Genomic DNA, 25,987 nt, shown 5'->3' on the forward strand with positions numbered 1-25,987 from the left:
AGGTGATGATACATCCTGGTCGGCCATCACAGAGTGACCGAGGATAAGAGGAGGAGGAGGAGGAGGAGGCAGGGATGGTGGGCCAGCAGCCAGATCTCAAGTCTCCCCTCAGTCATTAGGAGCCTCCCTGGAGAGAGAGGCTTTCTGTCTGCTGCCTGTCAGCAGCTGGGCCCCCTCTACCCCCAGAGAGAGAGAGTCATATACACTGTGACCAACCTCTTATTGTGAGAGAGGGAGAGAGAGCTGCTGCCTCTGAGTATGGCTTTTATTTTATAGACTGGCTGCCGCTTATTATCGTAAAAAATCAGCAACTTGTTTAAAACATCCACTTGAATACATTAATATCTAAGTTTTTGATAGCTTAAAGCTGCAAACTGACCATCTATTTAAAATGTAAGTACCATGGATTCAATAGTAGTAGTTTTCCTTAATTTCTCAAAGGATAGTTGTCATGATCTGGCGGCAGTTTACCTGTCAAACAACATAATGCTTGTGTGTCAGTGTGTGCTAATGGAGATTAGTAAACAGCTCATGTTTTTGATGTTTTTGGCTGATGTAATGTTTCTAAGCTTCAGAGCGCAGGAAGCCTGATGTTGTCAGGATAAAGTGCACAGTTTATCCAGAAACTCCATTAAAGCTTTAGTCATCTGTCACAGTTTCTCATGTGCAGTGCTGCAGAGAGATTTAGCGCTGCACATGATCTGATGAAGCTTTCTTCTAAGCGTTTGGAGTGAGCATCTTAAAAGCTTGCCCTGGACAGTAGAGACTAGAGCTGAAACAATTAGTCGATAAATCAGTTAGAGAATTGGTTGATTAGTGGATCGAAAGAAAATTAATTTACCAACTATTTTGCTAATTGGCAAATTGTAAAAATGTCAAACATTTGCTGGTTCCATCTTCTTAAAGGAGAAATCTATCATATATCTACTGTGATAACTCATAAAGTGAACATGATTATGGAAACATAATTACTCATATTCTGGCCCGTAACTTGTGTTATTGTTTGTTTGTTTTATGTTAATTAGAGTTTAAATTAATGCTGAATGTTCACCAAATGAGTCAGTGTCTGTTTATGAGTCATAAGAAATCATTTATAATCTTGTAGAAGAAATAGATGTTTATAACATTGAGCAGTATGTTAATGGAGACTGACAGGCAGTCACTGAACTCCAACTCAAGAGTGTGTATTTTCAGAGAGAGTGGGTTTTTGTTTTCAGGATAATGTGCGTAAGTTTACATTGACAGCTATGCCCAGCTGACCAACTTAAAGTGTAGGACTCGCTGTTGCTTGTTATTGGCAAATACTAATGTTGTGCTCATCTTGCGCTCCTGCAGTGTTCCTGCATCCTGCCCAAGTTTTCCCAAGTCTGTGGAGGAGGGGGTTCAACTATAGACTGTATATTAAATAGGATTTAAACCTATTTAATATACTGTTTATGGCTTCAACTCACTATTTCGACTGCAGGACTTTTTGGGTGCAAATTGTTACACATTATTCCTCCTTTAGAAGTAAGGATTTGCTTTACATGAAGAGTCTTTGAGTTTTGGACTGTTGGCTGGACAAAACAAACTATTTCAAGATGCCACTTTGGGCTCTGGGAAATCTTAAATCCCGCCCCTTTCTGCTCTGTGCTCAACAGTTGACCAAGCGCTTGGTAGCTGGTCGAACCCTGGTCAGTTTTCTCCTTTTCGGTTTCCTGTACCATGCGTTAGGAATAAGAAATTCAAATTTTGAAGATGGTTAAAACGACTTTTTGGGGGACCTTTAAAAACAACATACAGAACCGCATCTTAAAGTTATTGTTAGCAACATGCTAGTTGACTACGGGATGCATCAATCATTAGCTAGCTCATTAGCTTGCATTTTTGTTTGTGGCAAAATGCTAGTTAACAAGCTAGCTAATCTACCTCAATCATTAGCTAGCTAGTTTCCTAGTGTTCTGCCAACATTAGCTAACACAAGGTATGTCTGTGAGGTATATATTTGGCTTTGCAGGTTCCCCAGCAGTATCTCTTAACCATCCTTCAAATCTGTTTTTCTTTTCAACATAGATTAGCCTAGGAGACAGCATTTGTAAGTACAGGGAACAGGAAAGGAGAAATCTCGCCAAGGTTCTGCCAGGTACTAATCTTTCTCAAGTGGAGCACAGAGCACTGTAATTTGAGCACAGATCAAAAATGGGCGGGACTTGTGTGATGTGATGTTTCAACTGTGATGAGCATTTTTTACACAATTTTTGGACATTTTACAGACTAAACAGTTAATCCATCCATTGTTAAAATGATCAGCAGATTAACTGATGAAATAATTGTTGCAGTCCTGTTAGAGACATGAGGGATCAGGGATGCACAAACACTTATGTTACAGTGATGCAACCAGTGAAGTAAGTAATTGAGTCAGTTAGTGAGATGTAGCACAGGAGAGAGGGTGTGGTGTGTTTGGGACCTTATCTACTCCCTGCAGCACTGTGTGTGCATGTGTGTGTGTGCGTGTGTGTTCCAGTTGGGGAGTGGCCAGCTGTTTTCTGAAGATCCTTACGGTAACTCTTTACTCTTTCTCCAATTACCGAGCCGGATCAGCAGCTAACTTCCTCTTAGTGCCTCTGACGCTGCTGTCTGCATGTGAGCTCTTACTGCTAATGCTGCATTTCCTATAGTTGTGCACTTCCACCGGCCAGTGCCCTGAGGAATACAGCATGTGATGGTAGGTTTCTCATCTTAATGCTGCCATTTGAAAACAGAAAGAAATCAAGGCTTATTGTGCAGTCCGTTGTACTGTTTGTTGTTGCGTTTGCCAACAGGAGATTCATTTTAATGCGAGATACAAAAGGATTTGTTTTGGTTTGGATTGTGCATGTGAGCATATTGATTGAACAGACAATTTGATCATCTTTGCTGGATCTCTTCATAGTTTTTAGCTCCCTGTGGGCTGCTGTTCACCACCGGATCCTTATGGAGGGCTTAGCTCAGGAAGATTATAAAGTATTCTGCTGGCTGCAGACTGCACTTCTCTCATTTGCACATTTACTTAAATTTTCTAGGATAAGCCACGATAGCAATGACTTTTTCATCCTCACTGGATTATGGCGGCTGCCTTAGAAGCATATGGTTAGTATAATTACCTCTGCCAAGGAGGTGTTTTTTTTGGTGCCACTTGTCTGTTTGTCAGCAGGATTATGAAAAAAACACTGGCCTGATTTTCATGAAACTCAGTGGAAGAGTGTAGGAAATGAATCTGTAGGGCTCATACTTTAATTTTCTCTAGCAGAAATTTCGGAGTGGATCAGAATCATGGGGCGAATACACAAATTATTTTTACTTTTGTGCAGAAAATTCAGCACTTGTGGACATGTGGATTTCCAGTCAGTGGTGGTGGTAAATGTGGTCAGTGCATGCTGTACTGATCAAGAAAGCTGATCTTTTTGCCCGCTGGGGTATTTGCATATTGGGTATGAACAGGAAGCGATTAATTGAACATATTTTCAAAATACAAACTTTGTCCTTAAAAAAAAAAGCCATTGTCAAATCCATGGTAGCATGGATGAGATGTCCAGCTTGAGTAAGTTATTATTCCTGGTCAAGACATGATCTGTATAAAACTTAAATTTTTACTCTTTACTCATAGCAGATGATTCCAGTCATCGTGGAAAGCTAAGCTAACTGGTTGGTAGCTGTAATTTCGTAATTCAAGGGAAAATTTTGCACTTTTCATGTGGATGTTGAAGAAGTGTTGAGGGTAAATGTAGTCAATAGAAGCAATAGTTTCAGTGTGTGCTATATTGTCCAAGAAAGATGAGTTCTCCTGCTCATGGAGCCATGTTGGCAGTGTCTACATGTAACAGAGTACAAGCTTATGATGCCCCCACCCATGTATCACCACCCACACCCTATAGCTATGACTTTGTTTGCCGAAACATTTCATCAGGTGACAAAAATACCCACTGAAATAATCAAGTAATAAGAAGTATTGAAACTTCTCCAGTCACATGGTTTTGCTTGCAGCTAATCAGTGCAAACATTCTTTGATTTAATGCGGCATGTGATTGGCCCACCACTGCTGCAACCTCTACAGTCTGTGGTTTGATGAAGTTGAATGCATCCGAAGGAGCTGGCAGTTCAGAAATGCATACATTCACATGATGGACTTTGCATGTACTCTGATTGTATCTGTGTCATTTTAAGGGTATTGGTACTGGTATCATAATTTTAAACGCCCTATCTAGCAAATCCCCTGGCTACCCAGAGGTGGGGACTAGGAATCTAAGTTGAAGCAGCCTATAGCTCTTCTTTAACACCAATTACATCACTGTGTCATAACTGGATGCAGGAAGAATAACAGATTTTACATTGTTACTGCATTTACCATCAAACACTGACTTGGCATCCCCATAAAGAATGCAGAAATTTCCCTTTTTGGACAGACACAAGAGTGGAAATAAAAGCGAAAAACATATTTTAATGTGTAAATTAAATCTTCTCTCACTCGATTGTTATGTTGCCTGTCTAAAATGTGCTATTTAAAAAGCATTTCTAATATTGACACCCTTTCTTTACAGCCCCCCCCCCCCACCCCTGGTTGTAAGACACCCACTGCAAAACAGTAGAAGATGAGCAAGTCCCCCACCCCTAAAGGCACCCCGGTGCAGCGCAGCCCCAGCGATGGGGTCCCCGAGAGCCTCCAGTCTCCTCAACACTCCACACCCGGCTCCGGACCCCAGCATAAGAAACGCATCTCGAGTCTGCTCCAGAGTCCGGTAAGACGGCTGACTGAGTTAAATGATTCTCATTCTCATTCTCAAATGACGCTCGACAGCTCGGGCTGCAGCGATGGAGACCATTCTGAGTACATGATTGTTTGTTTCTGCATATAGAACAGGAACCGTGATGCTAATGAACTTGTGTTTGAAATGTAGAGCGTGACCATGAAGTGAAATATTTAAATATTTAAGTTTTTATTTGTGGAAATAATGAGATAATCCTACATAAAGGGGCTTAAATTTAGTATTATTCTGAAACTGAAATGTCTAGTCTGCTTATACATGTATGGATGATGATATATATCCATGTGTTTGTTTGTAGTCATTCAGGGAGGAGCTGGATGTGCTCATCCAAGAACAGATGAAGAAGGGTGGCAGCTCGTCCAACCTATGGGCACTGAGACAGCTGGCTGATTTCATGGCCTCACATGGCTCTCCAGCCTCCCTGCCTGTCTCCCCCTCTAGTAAGTACAAAAACTTTTAAATACACCTCTCATATTCACCATATACTTCAACAATGACATTTTTGGGAATGGTATTCTGTTATCTGTCCCAGTGTCAGAGTCCTGCACAGATGTAATTTTTGCAAACCTGTATGCACAAAGCTCAGTACCAGGACAAATCCAGACCCGCGCCTGTGATTAAACACAAAAACACAGTCACGCTGCTGCTGTCGATGTGCTTCCTCAGCGATCATGTTGCTAGCTTGTGGCTATGAAAAGCTAACACATTTTCATACATTTTTTAATCCATTTTTTAAAAGCAGCAAAGCCACTGGCAACATTATACTCAGAGTCTGTGAGCTCACCGAATTTCTCCCAAACGTTCAGCTTGGCCTTTGACTTTGAATAATATATTACAGTTATATGTCTGTAACTGCAGTCATTTTCATTTCTGAGTTCTAAAAGGGAAACCATATTATTGTATTGTATTATATGAGTTATATTATTGTTCTCACCCGCTGCCCATCTGCAAGTAGTTCATTTTTACCTGTGCCCATACCAGTGAATTTATACTAATAGATACTGTCATATTCACACTGAATGCAAAGTGAATTTTCACCTCGTATTATTTGACCACTGGATTGCTTTTAAGTTAGACTCACTCCAAACTTGCAGTATACCAGCTATACAGATGTTAGCTGTAAGCTAACTAGCGACATACACACCAACACTTTTTCCTCAAACATATTACAAAATTATGACATAAAACTCTGCAACTGAAAATACAGAACAGTGTATGAACTTAACATCCACCGAAAAATGAACTTCCAACTGAGTTTTGCTCTGAGCAGAAAATTTCTACTTTGAAGTTTATGAATACCACAAGAGGGAGGTGTTTGTTTAGACTTTTTTCAGCACAGTAAACACAATCCCGTTTGAAGACAGCATGTGTGTATGTCTTTGTGTGTTGACAGTTCAACCTGTGACTGATCTCAGAACTTACCAGGAACTCCCTTTCTGTTCTGTCTGTTATTTCACTCCAGACCTTCTCCTTTCTGTTACCATAAAACATTGGGAGACATTTTTGCTCAAGTTTAAATGTTTTCCATTCGTGTGTCTGTGTGTTGTATGTCTGTTTACAAACCCGCCCGAAAAGCCTCTAAAATTCACTTTGTGTTGAGTCTGAAATCACCTGCTGAATAATCCCTTTATTGTTAACATCGGTGCTCCGCTGCTGGTATAGCCATATCGTCCTGGCTATAGCCCAGGTGTATCTGCTCCATTGTTAGCTTGATTATTCTGCTTCAATGGTTTTTAGTCACAAGAACACTGTTTTCCAGAGACAGACTCAATAAACACAGGAAGTCAGAGTCACTTTTTAGAGATAAAGTACCAGAGCATCCAAAAACCTCAACAATGCTCAGAGATGCTCAGCTCAGAGGTCTTATTGTTAGTCTGTTAGCTCTGGTAGTGCAATGGGATAGACAGTTTTAGTCTGAGCTTGATTAAACTTTATTTTTAAACCAGGTGTTCTATTAGCCTGGGTCCTCAGATCCATTATTACACAATCATCTAAATGTGAAGTCTTGGTGTTGTTGTTATTATTAGACAAGGTGCTGATCATACAGTATAAAAAAGTAACGCTGTCCCCTGTCTGACACAGGAGTAACTAATGACAGTAATCAGTGGTTGCATTCCATTTATGCTGTTGTGTGGACTTATTCACACACACAGGGTAAAAGCACTCTGAATGCTGCAGGCTGGAGGAAAAGAGATGAATCCCTCACAGGGAGCATGGCTGGCAGAGAAGGAAGACAATGAAGTTAACCAAATGGAGCTAATGCAGCCTTTTTGTTCATTCAACTTCATTTTGAAGCAGCCCGTCACAGAAGCGCTTTACTTGTGATCCTTTGAACATCTTCTGTACGAAAGTCTATTGCGGTGCCGGTGAAAATTGACCTTGATAAATCTAAAGACAAATCTATCAAATTAATTGAAGATATTTATCTCGTCCACAGAGAGAAAACTATTATTTGTGCACTTGTTTTGTTAGTGTTAGTGTTGTGGCTCTGTACACCCACACAGTTATTCTGGCTGATTAGACCTCTGCTCAGGATTAATGTTGGCAAAGCTATACATGGAAAGATATGAAGCCATATACTAATATGATAATTGTAAAGGTGAAAGACACAGTATGTAATTTCTGCCACCGGGGGTCCCTTGATCAAAACAATGATAAAGGGCAGACTTTGATGATGTTATGCATTAGTTATGTGTTAAAGTTTTAAATTCATGTTACATTTATTCACGTTCAATGACTTCCTTCTTCACTATTTGACATACAATCTGGTTGTTACTCATGTTTCCTAGCCTGGGAACCAGATGAATCTGGGAGCTCTTATTTAATTTGCTCTGGCAGATACATCCCCTCCATTCAGACAGATTTTCACCAGCCCTGGCTCCTGTCAGGCCAATCACAGCATTTATTTAATATGGGTCAAGTCTGATATGATGACTGAGACAGGAGCGTCATCAGGCCAGATTTGAACTTTTGGGTGCAACACACCAGGCTCATGAAGCTCTTACAAAACTGGTCAGTGCTGATCAAAATTGAATTAGGAGTTTCTTGTATTGTTTAGCTGTGATTTGAGGAAGGCAGCCCCGACTTGCATGTTTTGCTCAGCGCTGTGTTACAGCTACATTTCAACAAGCACATTGCATCATGGCCGTGCTGGGGCAGCCAGAACCAATCACAGCCATTCTTATACAATGCTTGTCACTCCACCAGCAGCACCTCGCCACATCCCAGGTTCTTGGCTCTGCTCTGCTTCAAATTTGCTCCAAGGCTATTTATGACGGACACCACGTCAGTTAGCACAGTGCATATCGAGTGGGCAGGAAGACCCTGAGCAGACTTGCAATCATAAAGACAGACAGAAATGAAACTATTTAACTACACACTGTACTTATCCATAGTGGAAGCACAAAGAGCAAGTAAAGAGGACCAAATTAACAAAATCTGAGCAAGTAAACATAATCAGGCGGGCAAAACACTCCGCTGCTGAAACGCTGCTGGTGGGGGCTGCAGATATGTGACGAATCAAAACCATGGAGCTGACATGCCGTGCTTAGTGCAATCAACCAGTTACATGTTTTGTTCCTCTAATTGGTTGTTGGTCTATCCAGTTTTGTGCACAGGTGTTTTGATCTGCATCCCTTAGAAATTGAAAATGAGCTGTGAGATCCCCGGCAACGCCAAAATAGTGTTTCCCCAGAAGTTATGTCAACTAGCAACCAAATGAAAGGCACCATTACTTTGAAAAAGTAGATTTGAGTATGTTCAGCAAAATATATAACATAGGTCTAGTTGCAGAAATGCAGAAATGTTGCATATGAAAGCTTTAAGTTACACTGCCTAGTCAGAGAGACGTTGACAAAAAGAGCATTGATGAAATCTTATAGAGTAAAAATTTAATCAGAAAGCAATATATATGAATATTTAATCAGACATGCATCAAAAAACACTTCCTCAAGCCTCACTGCAAATCACGCAAAAGAACACGTACACTCCAAGCAACAAGAAATACATCAGGAGAAAAGGACATTAACAAGACATAATCCAGATACATATTCACATAATTAACACTGCACCCTCCTACTCTCCTGCAGAGCACTATCTTCACCGCTCTCTGTCTCTGTCTGGTTTCCTCTCTTCCTTCCACAGACATGATGATGGTGACACCCATCAATGACTTGCACGGCTGGGAGCCTGGCAGCATGGTGAAGGGGGAGAGGCTGATGCGCTGCAAGATGGCCAGCGTCCATCGTCTGTTTGACCTGTTCGGCTGGGCCCAGATCAGCCGCACCTGTCTAACTGTTAGTTCTTCTCACATTACAATCCTGATTTCATCTTTATTTGTCCTTCTGTTGTGAGGCAGAGCGCACATTTACCTGGGCAGACTTGTCATCACAACAGTAGGAGGTACTGAAATGTAGCTTGCCTGGCTGTTGGTGGTCAGAACCCGCCACAGGATAAGTTTGTCTCATAATCTGAGATGAACTGGACGAAGCTCTGCTCCCATCAACCTCTGTGTTTTTGTTAATTTGTGTGTGTGTGTGTGTGTGTGTTCCTCCCTGACAGCTGCGTGTTAGTAAAGAACAGGAACACTTCTTAGTGCTTCCAGATGGCCTGGCCTACAGTGAGGTGACTGGATCCAGTTTGGTGAGTCAGTCTACCAGTCAGGATAAAGGTTACACACACACCCAGTGACCATTTTATCAGTGGTGCACCTGTACAGTGTAATGCAATAATCAATACAACAGCTCTGCCATAAATTCTACCTGTACTTATAACTATTTTGCTGTAAATGGATTGGAAATGTTTGTTTTTGTCCTTATTTATGTACCTCAGAGGAGCATATTATTAGAAACACCTCTCAGTATAATTTAATAATACCGTCGCTAACTATGACTTCACAGCACAGTTAGACAACTGATATTACAGAGCCATGGTCGGGGCTAGGGGTGGGCGATATGTTAAAAATTTCCAAACATCAGCCCAGCAATCAGCCATATATTCCCCCTGCCGATAGGCGATATATCAGTCCAATCGCCCAACCCTGGTCAGGTCCATAGATTCAGTCCAAGTTGAACAGTCCAGAGTAACATATTCAGCCAAACAACCCCTCTACTCCTGTACTGTCTCTGCTAGAACGGGATGGATGGGGGTGGGTGACAGCATAATAAGGGAGATGCATTTTGGTCATTTTGCTAAGGATGGAGGATGGCACCCCCATCAAATAGCCGACTGTTTGTAGGCATCATAAAAGTCATATTATGGACAAACAGTTGTATTGGATTACATTAGACTGCACAGGTCTTCTCACTGAGTGAATGTTGTCTTGGCTGTTTATGCACAGTTATATTTAGCCCTGTAATGTTATGGGTGTGATGCTATTTTTGATAGCATTTTTATAAGATAATTGATCAATAATTCATTGATTTGATGTCTGTGGGATTGTCCAATCGATTTTGTGCCTTAGATGATCATTCATTCCTGCATTATTATGGGTAATCTATCCATTAATCAATTTATTGATTTTTTTTCCCAATTAAAGGTCCAGTGTGTAAGATTGAAATGGAATACAGTATTCATAGTTGGCTGTTTTATTAGTGTATAATAACCTTAAAATAATAATAATTGTGTTTTCATTACATTAGAATGAGGCGTTTGTACAGTAGCTCAGAACAGACAAAAGACCAGCTCTCACCTCTAGATGTCACTAAATTCTAGACACTGGTCCCTTAATTTTCTGCCTACTGACTAACCAGTTATTCAACTTATCATTTTAGCTGTAATTATTATTAGTATAGGTATTTTCTTGGATTTTAATGTTTTAGACAGGACACCTTGAAGACAGACAGTTATAAGCTGTAGCTTCAGTCTACACCTTTGTCGGACTTCAGAAGTGTCTAAGTTGTGTTAAATTTCTTTATTGTAATGTCTTTGATTGCATTATTTAAGTATCTGCCATTTTTCTGTGAGAGGCTAGGCATTCATTTACATGAATTTGTAGATATATACATGACAGTCTTATTTCTATTTGCAGATCAAAGTAAATTGTAAATTCTAAAATTCTAGCTTCATCAATAATTTATCTTCATCAGGAAAAAATGGGTGGTCATGTATCTGTCAAAAATTGTGAGGGTCACAACACTTAAAACAGGTCTGACGCGTCTATTATCAGCCTTCGAAAAACCCACATCAGAGGGTGGAAAAAGTCTGAATCTGCATAAAACCCAAGAACATTGCACAGCATTCAGTCAACTGAAATCTGCTTTTATGACAAGTGTCACTTCCAGTTTCATCAAACTCTGGGTGTCTCATTTGGAAGCGAATGCTGCCAGATGTGACTGTTGTGAGAAACACGTGCAGATGGCGTCTTGTCCGTGTGGTTTCCAGGTGAAGGTCAACATCCTGGGTGAGGTGGTGGAGAAGGGCAGCACCAACCTGGGCGTGGACACGGAGAGGTTCAGCCTGCACTCGGCCATCTACTCGGCCCGGCCAGATGTCCGCTGTCTGCTTCACCTCCACACGCCGGCCACAGCAGCGGTGAGTCAGCCTGGGCTCGTGCCAGAGGGAGGGAGGGTGGCATCAGCTCACAGCTCTGTCCTATCCTGGTTAGAGGAGACACCTTTACACTAATGCTGGTCACATCAGAGACACACGGAAGAATGAGGGATGCAGTAATAACACATTCATACTCTGAACATGGGATACCATCTGCAGTACACACCTGAGCTCAGTTTTGATTAACTAAGGGCCTGTTTAAATTTAATGTTGACATGCATCTTGGATGATGGTTTATATAATATACCTGTGATCCGTCCCACTTTGCTGATTACAACATCCAATGTGGGCATTAGTGTGGGGAGAAGGGGGCTGTTGTCTGCCGGTGTTGAAGTGGTGGGCGTCTGTGTATCATCTTAGAGGCATTTAACAATTAACAGCCTTTGATTATGTACTGTATAAATTATAAATAATTAGTTTAACTGACTAGTGTCACTGGTGCCGACCAGCGAGAAGTAGCAATGTTAAATCATAGTCGATTAATTGTGCACATCCCTAAATTTAATAAAATAAATTAATAACATTTGCAATATGGCTTTCTTGTAAATTTGGTATTATATGCAATACATTTAGTTGTTTCTTTTCTTGTAAAAAAAAACAAAACATGTAGCATACATGTCAGTTTGTTGTGGCGTTGGTGTACTTGTGCTACATTTAGCAGCTATTTGAACCTGGCATTTTGACTGATTTGACCATTTATACTAAGTTTATGAATGTTATTGACTGTATACATGTCAGATTTTTCAAATAGCCACTTCTTTGTCACTTGTGGCAAAAGTCCTCAGATTTACTTTAAAAAGAGTTTTTGCATTAGGAGAAGCTTTATAAACTTTGTGAAATACTGTCTATGACAAATTAGTAATTTTTTTGGGCCTTCTTGTAAATTCTGCAAATGGTATACATTAAGTTATTGCTTTTTTGTGTAAAAACATTGTCTCCATCAATCCCAATTTGTTGTTTCGTACTGTTGGGCCGCTAGTTAAGAAAAACACCCATTTGGTCTTTGCAAATGGAAATTGTTTATTTGCACATGAGATCCGATCACAAGTGGTCACATTGAGATACATGTGGAGGTGCATTGTAATGTCAGGTCTGAACTGGTGTACTTAAAGCTGTCCACTTGTAATTGGGGCATGCAGGACAGTGTCTCCCAAACACAGACTTTACTGGGGTGGGCTGCTCAGGTAAATTAATGATGGGTAGGCAAGCGAGGCAAGCCCCAATGTTTGTGTGCCACAAGAGCCCAGAGGTGTGTGTGTGTGTGTGTGTGTGTGTGTGAGGAGCGAAAAGCAAGGTGAGCACATGACCGTAGTTTGAAGAGAAATAAAGTGAAGTAAAATGGTCAAATCAGAATTAAACTACTAGAAACAGGGTGATTATAAAATAATAGCTGTAGCAGTTGTAGTCTCTTAGTCAGATTGTGAATATGAGCCTGTTTCGTGACCTTTGCTGCTGTGAGACTGACAGCTGACTGTCTCCAGGTTTCAGCTATGAAGTGCGGCCTCCTGCCACTCTCCCATGAGGCTCTGCTGGTCGGTGACGTGGCTTATTACGACTACAATGGAGTCATGGAGGAGGAGGAGGACAGAGTGGAGCTGCAGAAGAGCCTGGGGCCAACTTGTAAGGTGAGCACACCAGAAGAGTGAAGACGTTTCATCTGACACTTGAATATCGTGACTCGGTTCAGCAGTCACCTGCTCCTGTAGCTCCCTCAAGGATTTTATCAGCTTTATGAATGAATGAATGAAAGACAGAAGGTGATGTGGTCTTACACCGGATTAATTATTGAAGCTGGTGCTGCTGTTTGGAGATTCACCTTGTTGGCCTCAGTGTGCCTTCTCATTTCTCCATAACCTGCAGGTGTTATGAAACAGAAATAATGAATGTGTTTGTTTTTTTTTATTCCTGTGTGAACGTTGATTTCATGATGTGCAGGTTCTTGTGCTGAGAAATCATGGCATCGTGGCTCTGGGGGAGTCTGTGGAGGAGGCCTTCTACACCATCTATCACATCCAGGCTGCCTGCCAGATCCAGGTACACACATACACACACACACACATATACACACACACACTAGTGACTAACAGGTGACGTACTTCAGACAAAGTGCTGCTACTGCACGTGTGTGGGTGTGTGAGTGTAGGAGAGTAAGCTGGCATGCGTACATAACGTAGAAGCACCAGTTTTACACCTGGGCAGTTGCCCTTCTCATGGTCCCCTGTCACTGTAATTCAGCCAGCAGCTCTGCACTGCAGTATAATACACTAGAGGAGTGTCGTGTGCCAAAAGACACTGCAGTACAGGACCAACAGTGGCCTGTAAGCTGATACATCACTGTAGGTTATATGTCCCCTCTCACAGGAAATATGCTTAAGATGCATATTGAGTGTGTGTATGAAGTAGAATTTGGAAAAGATAAAATGAGCTCAGTAACTTTTTTGGTAGCTCTTTATTTAAAGGGGTGTGCATGAGACTGACATGACACCATCATAACCATGAAGGAGTCTTTGTGAATGTTTATGACTGTTGTCACTGAGTGTCTTTTGGTTAGTTATGTTATTTTTAATGCAAGGTTGACATTGTTTGAGATGTCTTTGTTAGGATAACGTGACATTAACTAACATAATGTACCCTGTCATAAATATGCCATGTCAGGCCCCATTATCAATTTTAAATAAACCATAACCTTTGTGTTATAACATTACATTACATGTCGTACGTGGTTGTTTTTGACACTGGCTGTTGTTAAAATTGTGTCAGGAGGAACGTCTTCCTCGATCTCAACTACAGTGATACATTTTGGATTTGTCATTAAGGTGTCATTAAGTTTTATTACATCAAATGCTTTTATAACAGTGTCATGAATAATTCCCTCAACCTCTGTTAAAGTGGTACCATTTGGACTTGCCATAAAGATGTCATTAAATGTTATAAGACCAGTTTTACGACAGAGTACAGTTTTGAAGTCATTTACAAAGTTTGCTGGTGGACAAAAAGCTAGTTTACTTGTTGCTAAAACAGGCCAACCACTATCTGCAGATAACTGTAGCTGGCGTTGGCTAGTTAGCTCAGTTAGCTGTACAGTTAGTTGTGTTATTAACTGATTCAGCCCCGAAGTAAGAGGAGCCAAACCCAGCAAGAAAACCACCTTGGTACTATATTCCCTGTCAAACTGGCATCTGAGGCATCGGAGACTGTGTTGAGTCCTGGTCCAGCTGTGTTGTCTTGATCAGGGAGGGAAATCAGCACCAGCCACCAGCTTATTTCTGATAAAACAAGAAAGTGGCTAGTAGATTTCAGACCTGAAATTATGTTTTACTGTTGAGTGGCTGGTAAATTTGAACATGTATTTCTCAGTGGCTGGTAGATACTCATATCTAAAATGTTTATTGTCTAAATGGTTTAAAAAGGCTCTAATGGTTAAAGGTCTTGACTAATGTCAAGTTGTCTTAACAAGGACATCGCAAAAAATATCAGCTTTGCATTAGAATTTCATAACTGGGTGCTCCATGTGGTCCATGTACAGAGTCTGAGCCCTCAGCAGTGGCCATGGACTTGATTCCAGCCTGCCGCCCTTTGCTGCATGTCATCCCCTCTCCCTATTTCCTGTCTATCTTCAAGTTATCGTGTCTAATTAGCTGTAAAAGTCCAAAAAATAATCTTAAAAAAAATACATAATTGACAGATTGACACTTAATGACAACAGTCATAAACATTCATTAAAACTCCTTCATGTTCATGTCAGGTGTCATGACACACACCACTTCAAATAAAGTGTTACCTTCTCTCCTGAATAAAGAGAAGCTGCAGCTTGTTCTAATTTTTTTTGTTTGGGGTTTTTTTTGTGTGTAAGGTGTCAGCTTTGTGCTCTGCTGGTGGTGAACACAACCTGATTCTGCTGGACCGGACTACTCACAAACCCAACCCAACCGGCACTGTGGGCTGGGCCGGCTCCACCTTCGGACCTCTGCACAAGAGCCGTGTCGGGGAGCACGAGTTTGAAGCCCTCATGAGGACTCTGGATAACTTGGTAGGTGACAGTTATACTAAACACTAACATGTGCACAGTGACTGAGGATTAATACAGCTTTTAGGATTTGTTAAAGGGGCACTGCACCACTTTCCAACATAAGGTTCAATTTACTCATCATGAAGAGTCCCATATACTGGGATGAATGAAATGTCTTCATATTAATAACGTAATAACGTTGATGTCAACAAGGTTTCCTTTGGGGACATTTTGCAGTTGAAAATATATAATAAATATATCACAGTATGTGTTATAACAATACTCAGCGTATCACTGAATGTTTAAGATAATAATATCGTCTTGTGTATTGTGATAATATTGTATCATGATAATATTGTGTCGTGAGACTGCTGGTGATTATCGCCCCCCATTTGCCAGACATGTCTTATGAAAGAGGCTTGTGAGTCCCGTTTTATGAAGCGTATGATCCAGTGTTTTTGGAGCTTGGCTAATACTAAAGAATACAAGTCAGGATATCTCTGCATCTGCTGCTCTGATTTTAAATATTCATTTTTTGATGGCTCTCTTTGCACATTTAAGATTTGCTGGAATTAAAAGGGCGGTAAGCTAAAAGGTTTTACTTACCTTGATGTGTGTGTGGGAGGTTTGCTGATTCACACAAACTGCAGGAGGTCTGTCAGCTGCAGCTCTTCATCTGAGCAGCCTCACTCTGGCTGTGTGTGCTTCTCTTACCACTCCTCCCATGCAAAATGAAAAACTGATCCACTAACACAAACAGCACAGAAAATATCCACATCTTGTTGTGTTGACTAGTTGTGTATTAATGGACATTACCATGGTTACTATCATCTGAATTGTAAATATCATTCCTGTCAACATCCAAGTCATAACTATGACCGTTGAAAAGTATTTTTCTAAAAGTTACAATATATCCGACTCGGTGCTTAATAATATGAAAGAGCAGGAAAAGACAAGGAAATATTAATGCTTCACATGAGCTTAAAGGTACCCTGTGGAGTTTTTTTGTAAACAGATACAGTTATATTTACATCCAGTGTTTCTCACCAAAACTTATTGTATCTTTAAGGTCTAAAAAACATGTTAAATGCATTTCCTGTCTCATAATTCTTTTTATTTATTTATTTAGTTTAATAATGGAATATGTAACACCCTAGGGTTCAAAAATAAGCACTGTAGTCTAAATAGCAAGTTGGAGCCATAGATGATATATTAAGTAAGTTGAATTTCTATGTAATATATGATCTGTGGTTGAAGTGACTTGACACGCCACGCTCTCCTGCTCAGACTCAAAGCTCAGGCAGGCTGCCTGCAGGCTGCAGAGACAGAAGATGCACGAGCACAAGATGAGTGCAAAATTAAAATTGGACAATAACAAGCAATGATGGGTCTTACACTGTAAGTTGATCAGCTGTTTATAACTGTCACTTGTCTTTCACTGTAAGCTTATCCTGTTATCCTGAAAACAAAAGCCCACTGCTCTGAAGATACACACTCTACTGCCTGTCTCACTGCCTGCCAAGCTCCATTAACATATTGATCAGTTTAAGTGTTATGAACATCTTGATTTCTTACGTCTCATTAACAGACACATTTAGCAAACATTCAGCATTACTTTGAACTCTAATTAACATGAAATGGGCAAACAAATACAGATCTTCTGGACTGGAATGGACGTTTCAAATGAGAACGTCATGGCTGTAGTGTTGTTGTTGGTGGTGACAGTATTTCAGTTAAGCATTTTGCCTTAATCTCTGAAGACATATAGCGATCACAGTGTTACATATTTCTCTTTTAACATTAAATAGCTAACATCTCCAGCACCACTAACAGTGGAATAGCAGCCTTCAACAGGAATTGTATTTACTTGTTCATGTATGAGATACAAATAAAATGGGGACCCGCTAATTGAAACACTATTTCACAGCACCATGAGTGGATAAAACACCACAGGGTACCTTTAAGTCCTTCAAAGTAATTCTACCAAATGTAATGGATATAGTGCTGTATCCTCTGTCTGCACACACCACCAATTTTGCAGTCCTACAACCGTCTTGAGTTGTCCAGTGATGTGAATGCTTGCTGGGAATCTTTCCCATCTCTACCATAAGCGCTGTGACAAATACCGCTCCATTTCCTGTAGCTGCTTCACAATAACAGCGTGAAAGCCTTCCTGTGGTCTGCAAATGGAAAGCTTTTAATGTAAAGCAGCGGGATGAAATGTTCAGTCTGCATCAGCAGTAACTAAACAGCAAATAACCGCAGAAACTTCTGCATCACACACAAGTACTGAAAACAAAACGTGGCAAGACTTTAGAAAATGTTACTCCCTCTCCAGTCACCTGCACAATCACAGAAGTTATTGAAAAGTTTAAATTTAACGATAACATTTATTCAACTCTCATATGTATCCATTGAATATATGGCTACCATCAGCCACCAGTTAGCTTAGCTTAGCATAAAGACTGGGAACAGAGGGAAATAGCTAGCCTGGCTGTATCCTAAGAACGGTAAAAATGTCAAGTTGTGGTTTTAGAGAGGATTTTTTTTTTTTTTTTGCTGGTCACCAGACAATCTCACAGTGACAAGACTCCAGAAGGTCGCTGCTCTCAGCCAAGATGTAGTCCCTGCACATAATTTCACGTAAAACTAGACCTAGTTTGGTTACCAACAAGAAAGTGAATATGTGTATTTCCCAAAATGTTGACCTGTTCCTGTCAGCTCAGTTGGAGGCTGAGACACCATTAAAGTTGGGCTGTTATCTCCTGCTGTGCGACGACATTTGAATAGCGTACAATTACAGATTGACATGACATGGTGCAGCAATTGTGTTGCTACAGGAGACCAGTGGAAAATTTCCTGATTTCCAGCATTCTGTCCAGCAGCAGTTGAGTTAATATTTTCTGCAGCATGTTTACAACCTAAAACGTATTTCCGCTGTTGTATTCCAGGGCTACCGTACAGGCTACGCCTACCGCTTCCCTGTGCTCCTGGAGCGATCGCGGACGCGGAGGGAGGTGGAGGTGCCCGCCACCGCCACGGCTTTCCACCAGTTTGACGACGACGGAATCCACCCGGCTCTGAGGCAGCACCCTTTTGCCCAGCGCCAGCAGCAGGAGAGGACTCGATGGCTCAACACCCCCAACACTTACCAAAAAGTCAGCCAGGAGCAAGCCAGCCCGGGACACCGCACCACTGTGAGGCCCTGGGAATGATTTCTCTCATTAAGATAAAGTTGTAGTCCAAAAACATTATTCCACTAATTCATTGCAGTTTGAACAATGCTGTGTACATTATTACATTGTGGCCATAATGTGTCTCACATTAAAAAAAAGGCTTAGTATCTCAAAATAATGACTTAACATATCAAAATAATGACATAGTATCTTATAGTAATGACATAGTATCTCAAAATAATGAGATTTTTTTCAAAATAATGGCTTGGTATCAAAACTATAACTTGGTAGGTGTAGGTATAAAAAAGGCTCGAATCTTGCTAAGGTTTGAAACTATGCTTCAAGATGACTGATGTGAGCAGTCAGCAGATGTGGATATGAAGTAACTGACTCCCCATCTTTTTGATGATTTGAAAAGAAATTGGCTATATTTGATGTGCACTGTGTCCCAGATCAACACTTTTCCCTCTGACTCACACGGAGGTTGATGCACACTGTGGAGCATTTGTTTTTATTTCTCCGTGCCTCAGAGAAAAAGCGAAGCAGAGCTGCAGTGATGAGTCCTTCGGAGATGAAAACAATATGAGACTGGTTCCTCTTACATCAGTGGGAGGAGCTTGGCTCGCCCTCTCTGTTCTCTCTCCTCCCCTTCAGTCCCTCCCACCCACCTCTCTCTCCTCTCCTCTGCATTGCAGGTGAAAGCCCACTGCTCTGTGATGATACTGCAGAGCAGAGTCTGCCCTCTGCTGGGCAAACATCCATACCATCAAAGATGCTTGATCAAAACATTTTTTAAAGTAACAAAGTGGATGTTTTCTTTACAGACAGGCTCCTCTAAGTTTTGGACATAGTGAGTCTTAAAATTGTGCTTGTTTGTTCTTTAGAAGGTATTGATTTGATGTTGTTTCCTTTCCCTCAGTGGTTGAAAACAGAAGAGGTGACACAGGCTGGCAGCACAGCCATTAAGATAGAGAACCCAAACCAGTTTGTGCCTCTTTTCACCAACCCTCAAGAGGTGATTGAGACTCGAAACAAGGTAAAATTTCCTTGCTTTTAGCCTTTTTCTGTCTCCCACCAGTCCTATCTTTGCATGTTATAGAAGATGTTTTGTCTCCTTAGATTCGACAGCAGAATCGTCAGGACATGAAGACGGCAGGACCACAGTCTCAAGTCCTCGCCAGCGTTATAACAGTTGACAGTCCTCCGGTAAACTGCAGTCTCACTGCTCGCTGAACATCTGCCTTGTTTCCTTTCCAAGTCCCCCTCGTGATGAGCTGCAGAGTTAAAAGCTGTAATTTTGTGCCTCTGCTTGTCCTTTAGTCTCCACCCAGCCCGCCTAAAGTCCCACCAGAGCCAGAGCCTCCCAACCCCTTCAATGAGCTGACAGACCAGGAGCTGGAGGAGTACCGCAAGGAAGTGCAGAGGAAACAGGATGGAGGGACTAATGGTATGATTCATCCAACTCGACTCAGCTGACTCACTGATTATATGAACTCTGTTTAGCTTCTTAACCATACAATTAGACTCCTATAATATGCATGAGGGTTGTCAAAAAGTATTTATACTTCAATACATTTTCAATACTACATTTGAAAGCAATAAATACTAACATTTCATAGTATTAAAAGCAGTGAAGCAAAAAAAAGATTACTTCAGTTCAGTCTTCATTGTCCTGTCTGAAATGTGGCTTGCAGCAGCAAAACTAGACAGTGTTCAGTGAGGTTTTCTGTACCAGCACTGCGTAAAGAAAAGAAGAAAATGTGCGTGTAGGACTTTTTTTTGCCTGTTGTATCGAAAGAGGTACTAGTATTGTATTAAAGTTGAAACTTCTGATATTCTGACACCCATTATCTACAGTACATGTCTCTCCTTAAGTTCTTAAGTTAAGTAGCTAACTGAAAAGGCTAGCGCTCACTGTTGTAGCTAGCTAGTTAGCGACAGCTGTTTAAGGTAAACTTGCTGGTCACACAGTCCTGTCATTGCTCTAAGTTGAAGTTACACACAGACACACACTCACACAAAGACGACCTGACCCAGTTCATGTCCTGACATATACGGACATGCTTGTTTCATCATGTAAGGATGTGGAAAGGGAAAAGATTGTAGTTTTTGGAAAAAAGGGAACAGGTAAATGATTAAACATCTACATTTAAAACCAAAGTAAAAGACAAAAAGTGCAAAATTAAAGATAAACAGCACCATTAATTAAATTTTAAGTGATTTTTACAGTCTGTTTGCACCCAGGTGAGAATAGTCGCCCTGCAACTAGTGTGTTATTTACACTCAGCCCACTTGTCAAGCTGCAGACAGTCTCTGTCGCACACTTAGAGAGGAGACAGAGTTTCGAGTGCTGATCCAGGAGACTGGGGTCAGTGTTCACTTTAACTTTTTAGACTTAATTGAGTTATTATTTTTAGGCAGCAAAACTACTTGGTTAGGTTTAGGAGGAGGTGGCAAAAATATACATATTCATTATTCAAACAGAAGTACAGATACTAAAAAATTAGTCTGGTAAACAAGAAGTACTGATTCAACGTCCTTCTATCTAATTAAAGTACAAAAGTAAAAAGTAGTCCTCTGAAGGACATTTCTAGCTGCTTTTTGTGTACAAAAAACAGGTAGAAAGCAGTCGACTCTCCCTCTCTTGTCTGTTTTTGTCTTTTTATGTCTTTTATATTGTTTCCATCTTGTCGTGTTTGATATGCACTGATGAATGCGTTATTGTAGTGTCCATTGAAACAGTTTTGATGTTGGGAAGACGGCACATAATGAAGCAGAATAAAAATAATCAGTGATTCCCCTCAAATGCATTAAAACTGCATTAACAAGCGTGTTAATATAAAGAGTAGAAAGCACAGATATTTGTGTTCAAATGTAGGGGATGAAAGTAAAAAGTTGTCAGAAAAATTAATACTAAAGTAAAGTACAGATACCTGAAAACTAATGCACAGTAACAACAAGTATTTGTACTTCGTTATTTCCCTCCTCTGGGTTTAGAAAAAATCAGTTTGTCACTGTTATGTGGGTGTAAATAGCCACATTGGGTGCAAATACCTGTTTGGCTACTGACACCTGGGTGCTAAGAGTATCTGACTTTATTTCAACCGACAAGAGATGAAAGAAAAATGAGAATCTTTTCCATTTTTTAGCAACTGGCCAGAGGTTAAGGGAAAACCATAAAGCTTAATATATCCATTTTCATTATTTAACCTACTGTATTAATTATGTATGTCTTCATTTTGGTTTTTGATTAATCTTATAACCTTTCACTGTCTTGGACCGCCCCTCTTTTACTGTCGACATTGTGGTGTCTATTAATACAGCTTAACATGCTTCCCCTCACTTTCACTATTAATGCATTGCACACTGTCCTCTGACCTTCTGAAAGGTGCTGTGTGAAGCATTTTAAATGCCAACAGAGGCTATCAGTTTCAAATTAAACTTATTCCAGCATCTATTACTGTAAGAACCTGTGAAGTCGACTGCTCTGTTTCTGCTGTGTTTCACTTTCCTTCCAAGCAGATTTCCTGCTGAATCCTTGTTAAATGGTACAAAATGTAAAATGCAGTATAGACGCTGATAGAGACTAAAGTTTGAAAATGTAAAGATGCTCATTTTTGAAGTTGAAATGCTCCACGCAGCCCCTTGAAACAAACTTGGTATCACTTGTGTGACTGTCGTGTAAACTTTGTTCACTTGTGTTTTCCTCACAAATCTAACCTTGCACAGCCGAGCCCTCACTGTCTCTCACTGTGTGTCTCTGTGTTTGTGTAAGTAGGGGAGGAGGTGGCAAGTGACAAGGAGTCTCCCCCTGCTACCTCCCCCACAAAGGGCCCTCCGCCCAGCCAGCCTCCTCTCTCAGGTGAGGCTTGGCAGAGCGCCGACTGTCTGCCCTGCTCGCCTTGCACGCTGCGTTTCTGACCGGCAGCCTCATGCTTCTGCTTTTACACGCTTCACATGCAACCTGACCACTGTGTTACACCTCATCATATGCAGTTTATACTGTCTGTGTTTAGATAAAACACACATTCAGATATCATCCTAGTTTAAGCACCAATCAGACAGATAAATATGTATTTTATAAAAATGTGGCAGCATTTAGTTTGCTGACTGACATAATTTCAGTGGACAAAATATTCTGATCTGTTATGTAAGTAAAAGTAACAATAACATAATTTAAACCTGCTCAGTTATAAGTAATGTTCCTACATTCAAATCTTTAAACTAAAAACAGACATATTATAAACAAAATTAACTTAATGTATGAAAAGTACTTAGGTAGACAAAATGCATAATTATTACCACTGAAAATGCTAATGTTGCATTCATGTGTACAGTAAATAGCATTTTATTGTTTTAGTTTAACTGCTGTTGGGGGGTTAATAACAAATTATGACATATTTTGTATTTAAAATCAAAATCTGAAGAGTCACCGTTAACTTAAATTGTCAGGCAAATGTACAACGTAATATGAAGTGGCATTAAATATGAAATCTCAAGTAAAGTATCTCAAAACTGGGAAAATTGCAGAGAGTTGATTAATTCCAGTTTTTAAATAAAATGGACCGCTATGCCTGATTCATATTGTTGAAATTACACTTCTCAAGACATCTCTGCTCATCATCTGTTTTGTAATTGTGAATGTTTTCAGAGTGTTGTACTTCTTTACACAGGTGCATGAACTCAAATGAGTTTGACCCACCGGTTCTATAACTTTTATTGCCACTAGATATCGCACTAGAGCACCAGCATCTCAGACCAAAACAAATGGGCACGTCATCCCTCCACACTCCACTCAATAATACAGTAATTTTATTTCACAAGTCATCGTAAAATACTCCCAATATAGAAATGAAAACAAAATAAAACTCACACAAACCATTTTGGTTAGTCATCAGCTCTGGTTTGGTTGAAAATTAATGAATGAATTCATTGTGTTAGGTGGCGTTATATCACAATCCTCAAAGCCAACAGTGCACCAACCTGCACACACGACTACACTGGTTACCAAAGCAAAGAACAGAAGGTCGGATTACAACATTCACACACATTTGTGTGATCCAAATATTTCCAATAACTAAACTAAATTCCAAAAATCTAGATTTATTGAAAAAAGGTAGATGTAATCACTTCAGCTTGCAGTTAAAAAGCTCAGTGTGATGCACACAAAGGGAGGCACGCACCTGTATTAATGGGGCAATCAAGCAGCAATCTTACAATACCATTAACTACATTTATGTAATGAAAGGAGCTATTTTGGCTCTAATAAAAAGAAGACGAACTCCTTTAATCTGATCAGTTCATTTGGAGGATTTTGTTTGTGGATTGTTTTTCTTTAGGGTGATGTCATCATAAAATGTGATGGAAGACATTAAAAGATTCTTTTGAAAATCTCCAAAGACCCAGAGTAAACTGCATGCAGACATGGTTTCTGTTATTAGTTACACCTGCATAAGTCAAAATGTCTGAAGTGTGTTACTGTTTGATTTATGTTTGCCACTTTTCAGTTCCTTTTGTTGTGAAATTCATTTGTCACTGTACCCACTGTATCTGTTGTACTCTCTCCCTCTGTATCTGTCTGTCTGTCCTTTTCTGTGTCACTCCACACTGATTCATAGGGCACACTTCTGGTGCTTTGGTCTTGTCTCACTAGTAAGTACAGAGAAACAGTATGACAACAACCCATGTCTCATTAAGCAAGCATGTTCATCTGCAGTGACATGCTGCATGTAGCTTTGCAGCTCCACCACACTCTGGGCTCAGTGTCTGGTTACTGAATGTTCCCTGTTTGTTTTTTTTCTCACGATACGCGGAGCAGAGGAGCCAACGACCGACTCTCCAGCCATACAGAATGGAGGAGAGGAGGAGAAGCAGACGACAGAGGAGCTGGAGAAAGGGATGAAGGCTCTCTCGACCAATGACACCTCCTCCACGCCCGCTGCTCCGCCCGCCAAACCCCAAGGCGGCACCCCGGAGGGCTCGCCCTCCAAGTCGCCGTCCAAGAAGAAAAAGAAGTTCAAGCCACCGTCGTTCCTGAAAAAGAGCAAGAAGCAGAAGGAGAAAGCAGAGACCTGAGGTGCTCACACACACCAGACCTCGGTGAAATACTACTGTGAAACATTTCTTAGTGTGTGATGGAGTAGCAGATGAGTTAACCACATCAGATCTATTCACACCCTGTCAGTTAAGATGTCATTCATAGACATGGTGTACACCCAAATACTTTACTGTAACACTGGTACTCACCGATGTATCTATGTGGTGATTCATCTTAAAGGGATAGTTCAGATTATTTGAAGAGGGGTTTTATGAAATATTTATAGTGAGTGTATGAACTACAGTAGATGGCGACGGCGAGCAGCAGCAGGAGAATCGGGACAAAAGCTATAGATATGACTTTGATAAGTAGGGGAGACCAGGGGCAATTGTAACATTTTTTACATTTTCATTCTTAACTCACAAACTCCTTGAAATACACTGGTGACCTTTTAAAACAAGAAACGTATGTATGTGCACTAATTAGTAATACAGTTGATTATATTTTCACTGATATGGACAGAACTATAAAATTTAATTAATTGCAAGAAGTCAGAGTGTCACCGTTGCGCCTTTGGTGGGGACAGTTGTCAATCTTAAAAAGAGTCATATTAACCGTCTGTATCTCAAATAAGAGCTGTCCTCAAGTGATCACCTCAAGCATTTAAAGAAGAAGTCTGTTTCTATTTTTGCAGAAGACTACAGAACTATTCTAATGGCTCAGGGACAGGTGTAACACAGTTTTAGGATTGCCCCTGATCTTGCAGCCATGTTAAAATCTTGTGTGATGGCTAACAACGCCTATATTAGCAAAGGTTGCTCATGTTAATTTTTTTTAACCAATAACCTACAGGTTAAATTTACAGTTACTAAACTTCAGACCACAGAAGGAAACTTCTAAACATTCAGAGATTAATTTCATACCTCAAAATCATCTTTTTGTTGAAAACTTCTGCCGAGATTAAATGATCTTGCTCCTTTTTCGCAGGCTGAGAAAGAATTCTTCTGAGCACGTGCAGACTAAACGTCATCCCTTCAGCTTGTTTATGATTAGAGGAATGAATTGAGTGTGTTAGAATGATCCCTGTTACAGTTGCCCCCAGTCTCCCCTACCTCATACAACCCCACTTCAAATAATCCAAACTATCCCTTTAAGCAGGTTAAAAAAAAACACTGATAATTATTTTCACATACTATTTGACCCAGGTCGGCTACAAGTTTTGACGCACTACTTCTCACACACACACACACACACACATACACACACACACACACAGAGTCCCTGTATTACTCACATCTTATTTTCACCTGCTGTGCTATCAAACCATTACTAAACTTCACTGTATAGGCAGTCAAACATGTTCTTTTCTCAAACTGGAATCACTGGTGTGATCCTGTGCACTTCCAGCTGTTTCTTACCATGTTTTTAAATCCAC

At 40.5% G+C, this 25,987-nt stretch overlaps 1 protein-coding gene across 4 annotated transcripts; it reads left to right on the top strand.

Moving 5' to 3' along the window:
- Positions 1 to 4,556: 4,556 nt before the first annotated feature.
- add2 (adducin 2 (beta)) lies at positions 4,557 to 24,846 on the top strand. 4 transcript variants are annotated; one of them, XM_084729115.1, is made up of 15 exons: positions 4,557 to 4,754; positions 5,080 to 5,221; positions 8,925 to 9,076; positions 9,342 to 9,422; positions 11,163 to 11,312; positions 12,812 to 12,955; positions 13,266 to 13,364; positions 15,184 to 15,360; positions 18,291 to 18,536; positions 19,435 to 19,551; positions 19,635 to 19,721; positions 19,836 to 19,962; positions 22,294 to 22,377; positions 24,134 to 24,167; positions 24,334 to 24,419. In XM_084729115.1, coding segments are annotated over exons 1-15 (1,788 nt in total). In that variant the 5' UTR covers positions 4,557 to 4,607; the 3' UTR covers positions 24,335 to 24,419. The 4 variants fall into 4 exon arrangements, with proteins under 4 accessions (XP_084585241.1, XP_084585239.1, XP_084585242.1 ...); XM_084729113.1 differs by lacking the exon at positions 24,134 to 24,167 and having other exon boundaries at positions 24,334 to 24,846; XM_084729116.1 differs by lacking the exon at positions 22,294 to 22,377.
- The last annotated feature ends 1,141 nt before the right edge of the window (positions 24,847 to 25,987 follow it).

This window comes from Lutjanus erythropterus, chromosome 10 (genome assembly GCF_056507025.1).
Source record: "Lutjanus erythropterus isolate fLutEry1 chromosome 10, fLutEry1.hap2, whole genome shotgun sequence".
In the NCBI taxonomy this organism is placed as follows: Eukaryota; Metazoa; Chordata; class Actinopteri; order Lutjaniformes; family Lutjanidae; genus Lutjanus; species Lutjanus erythropterus.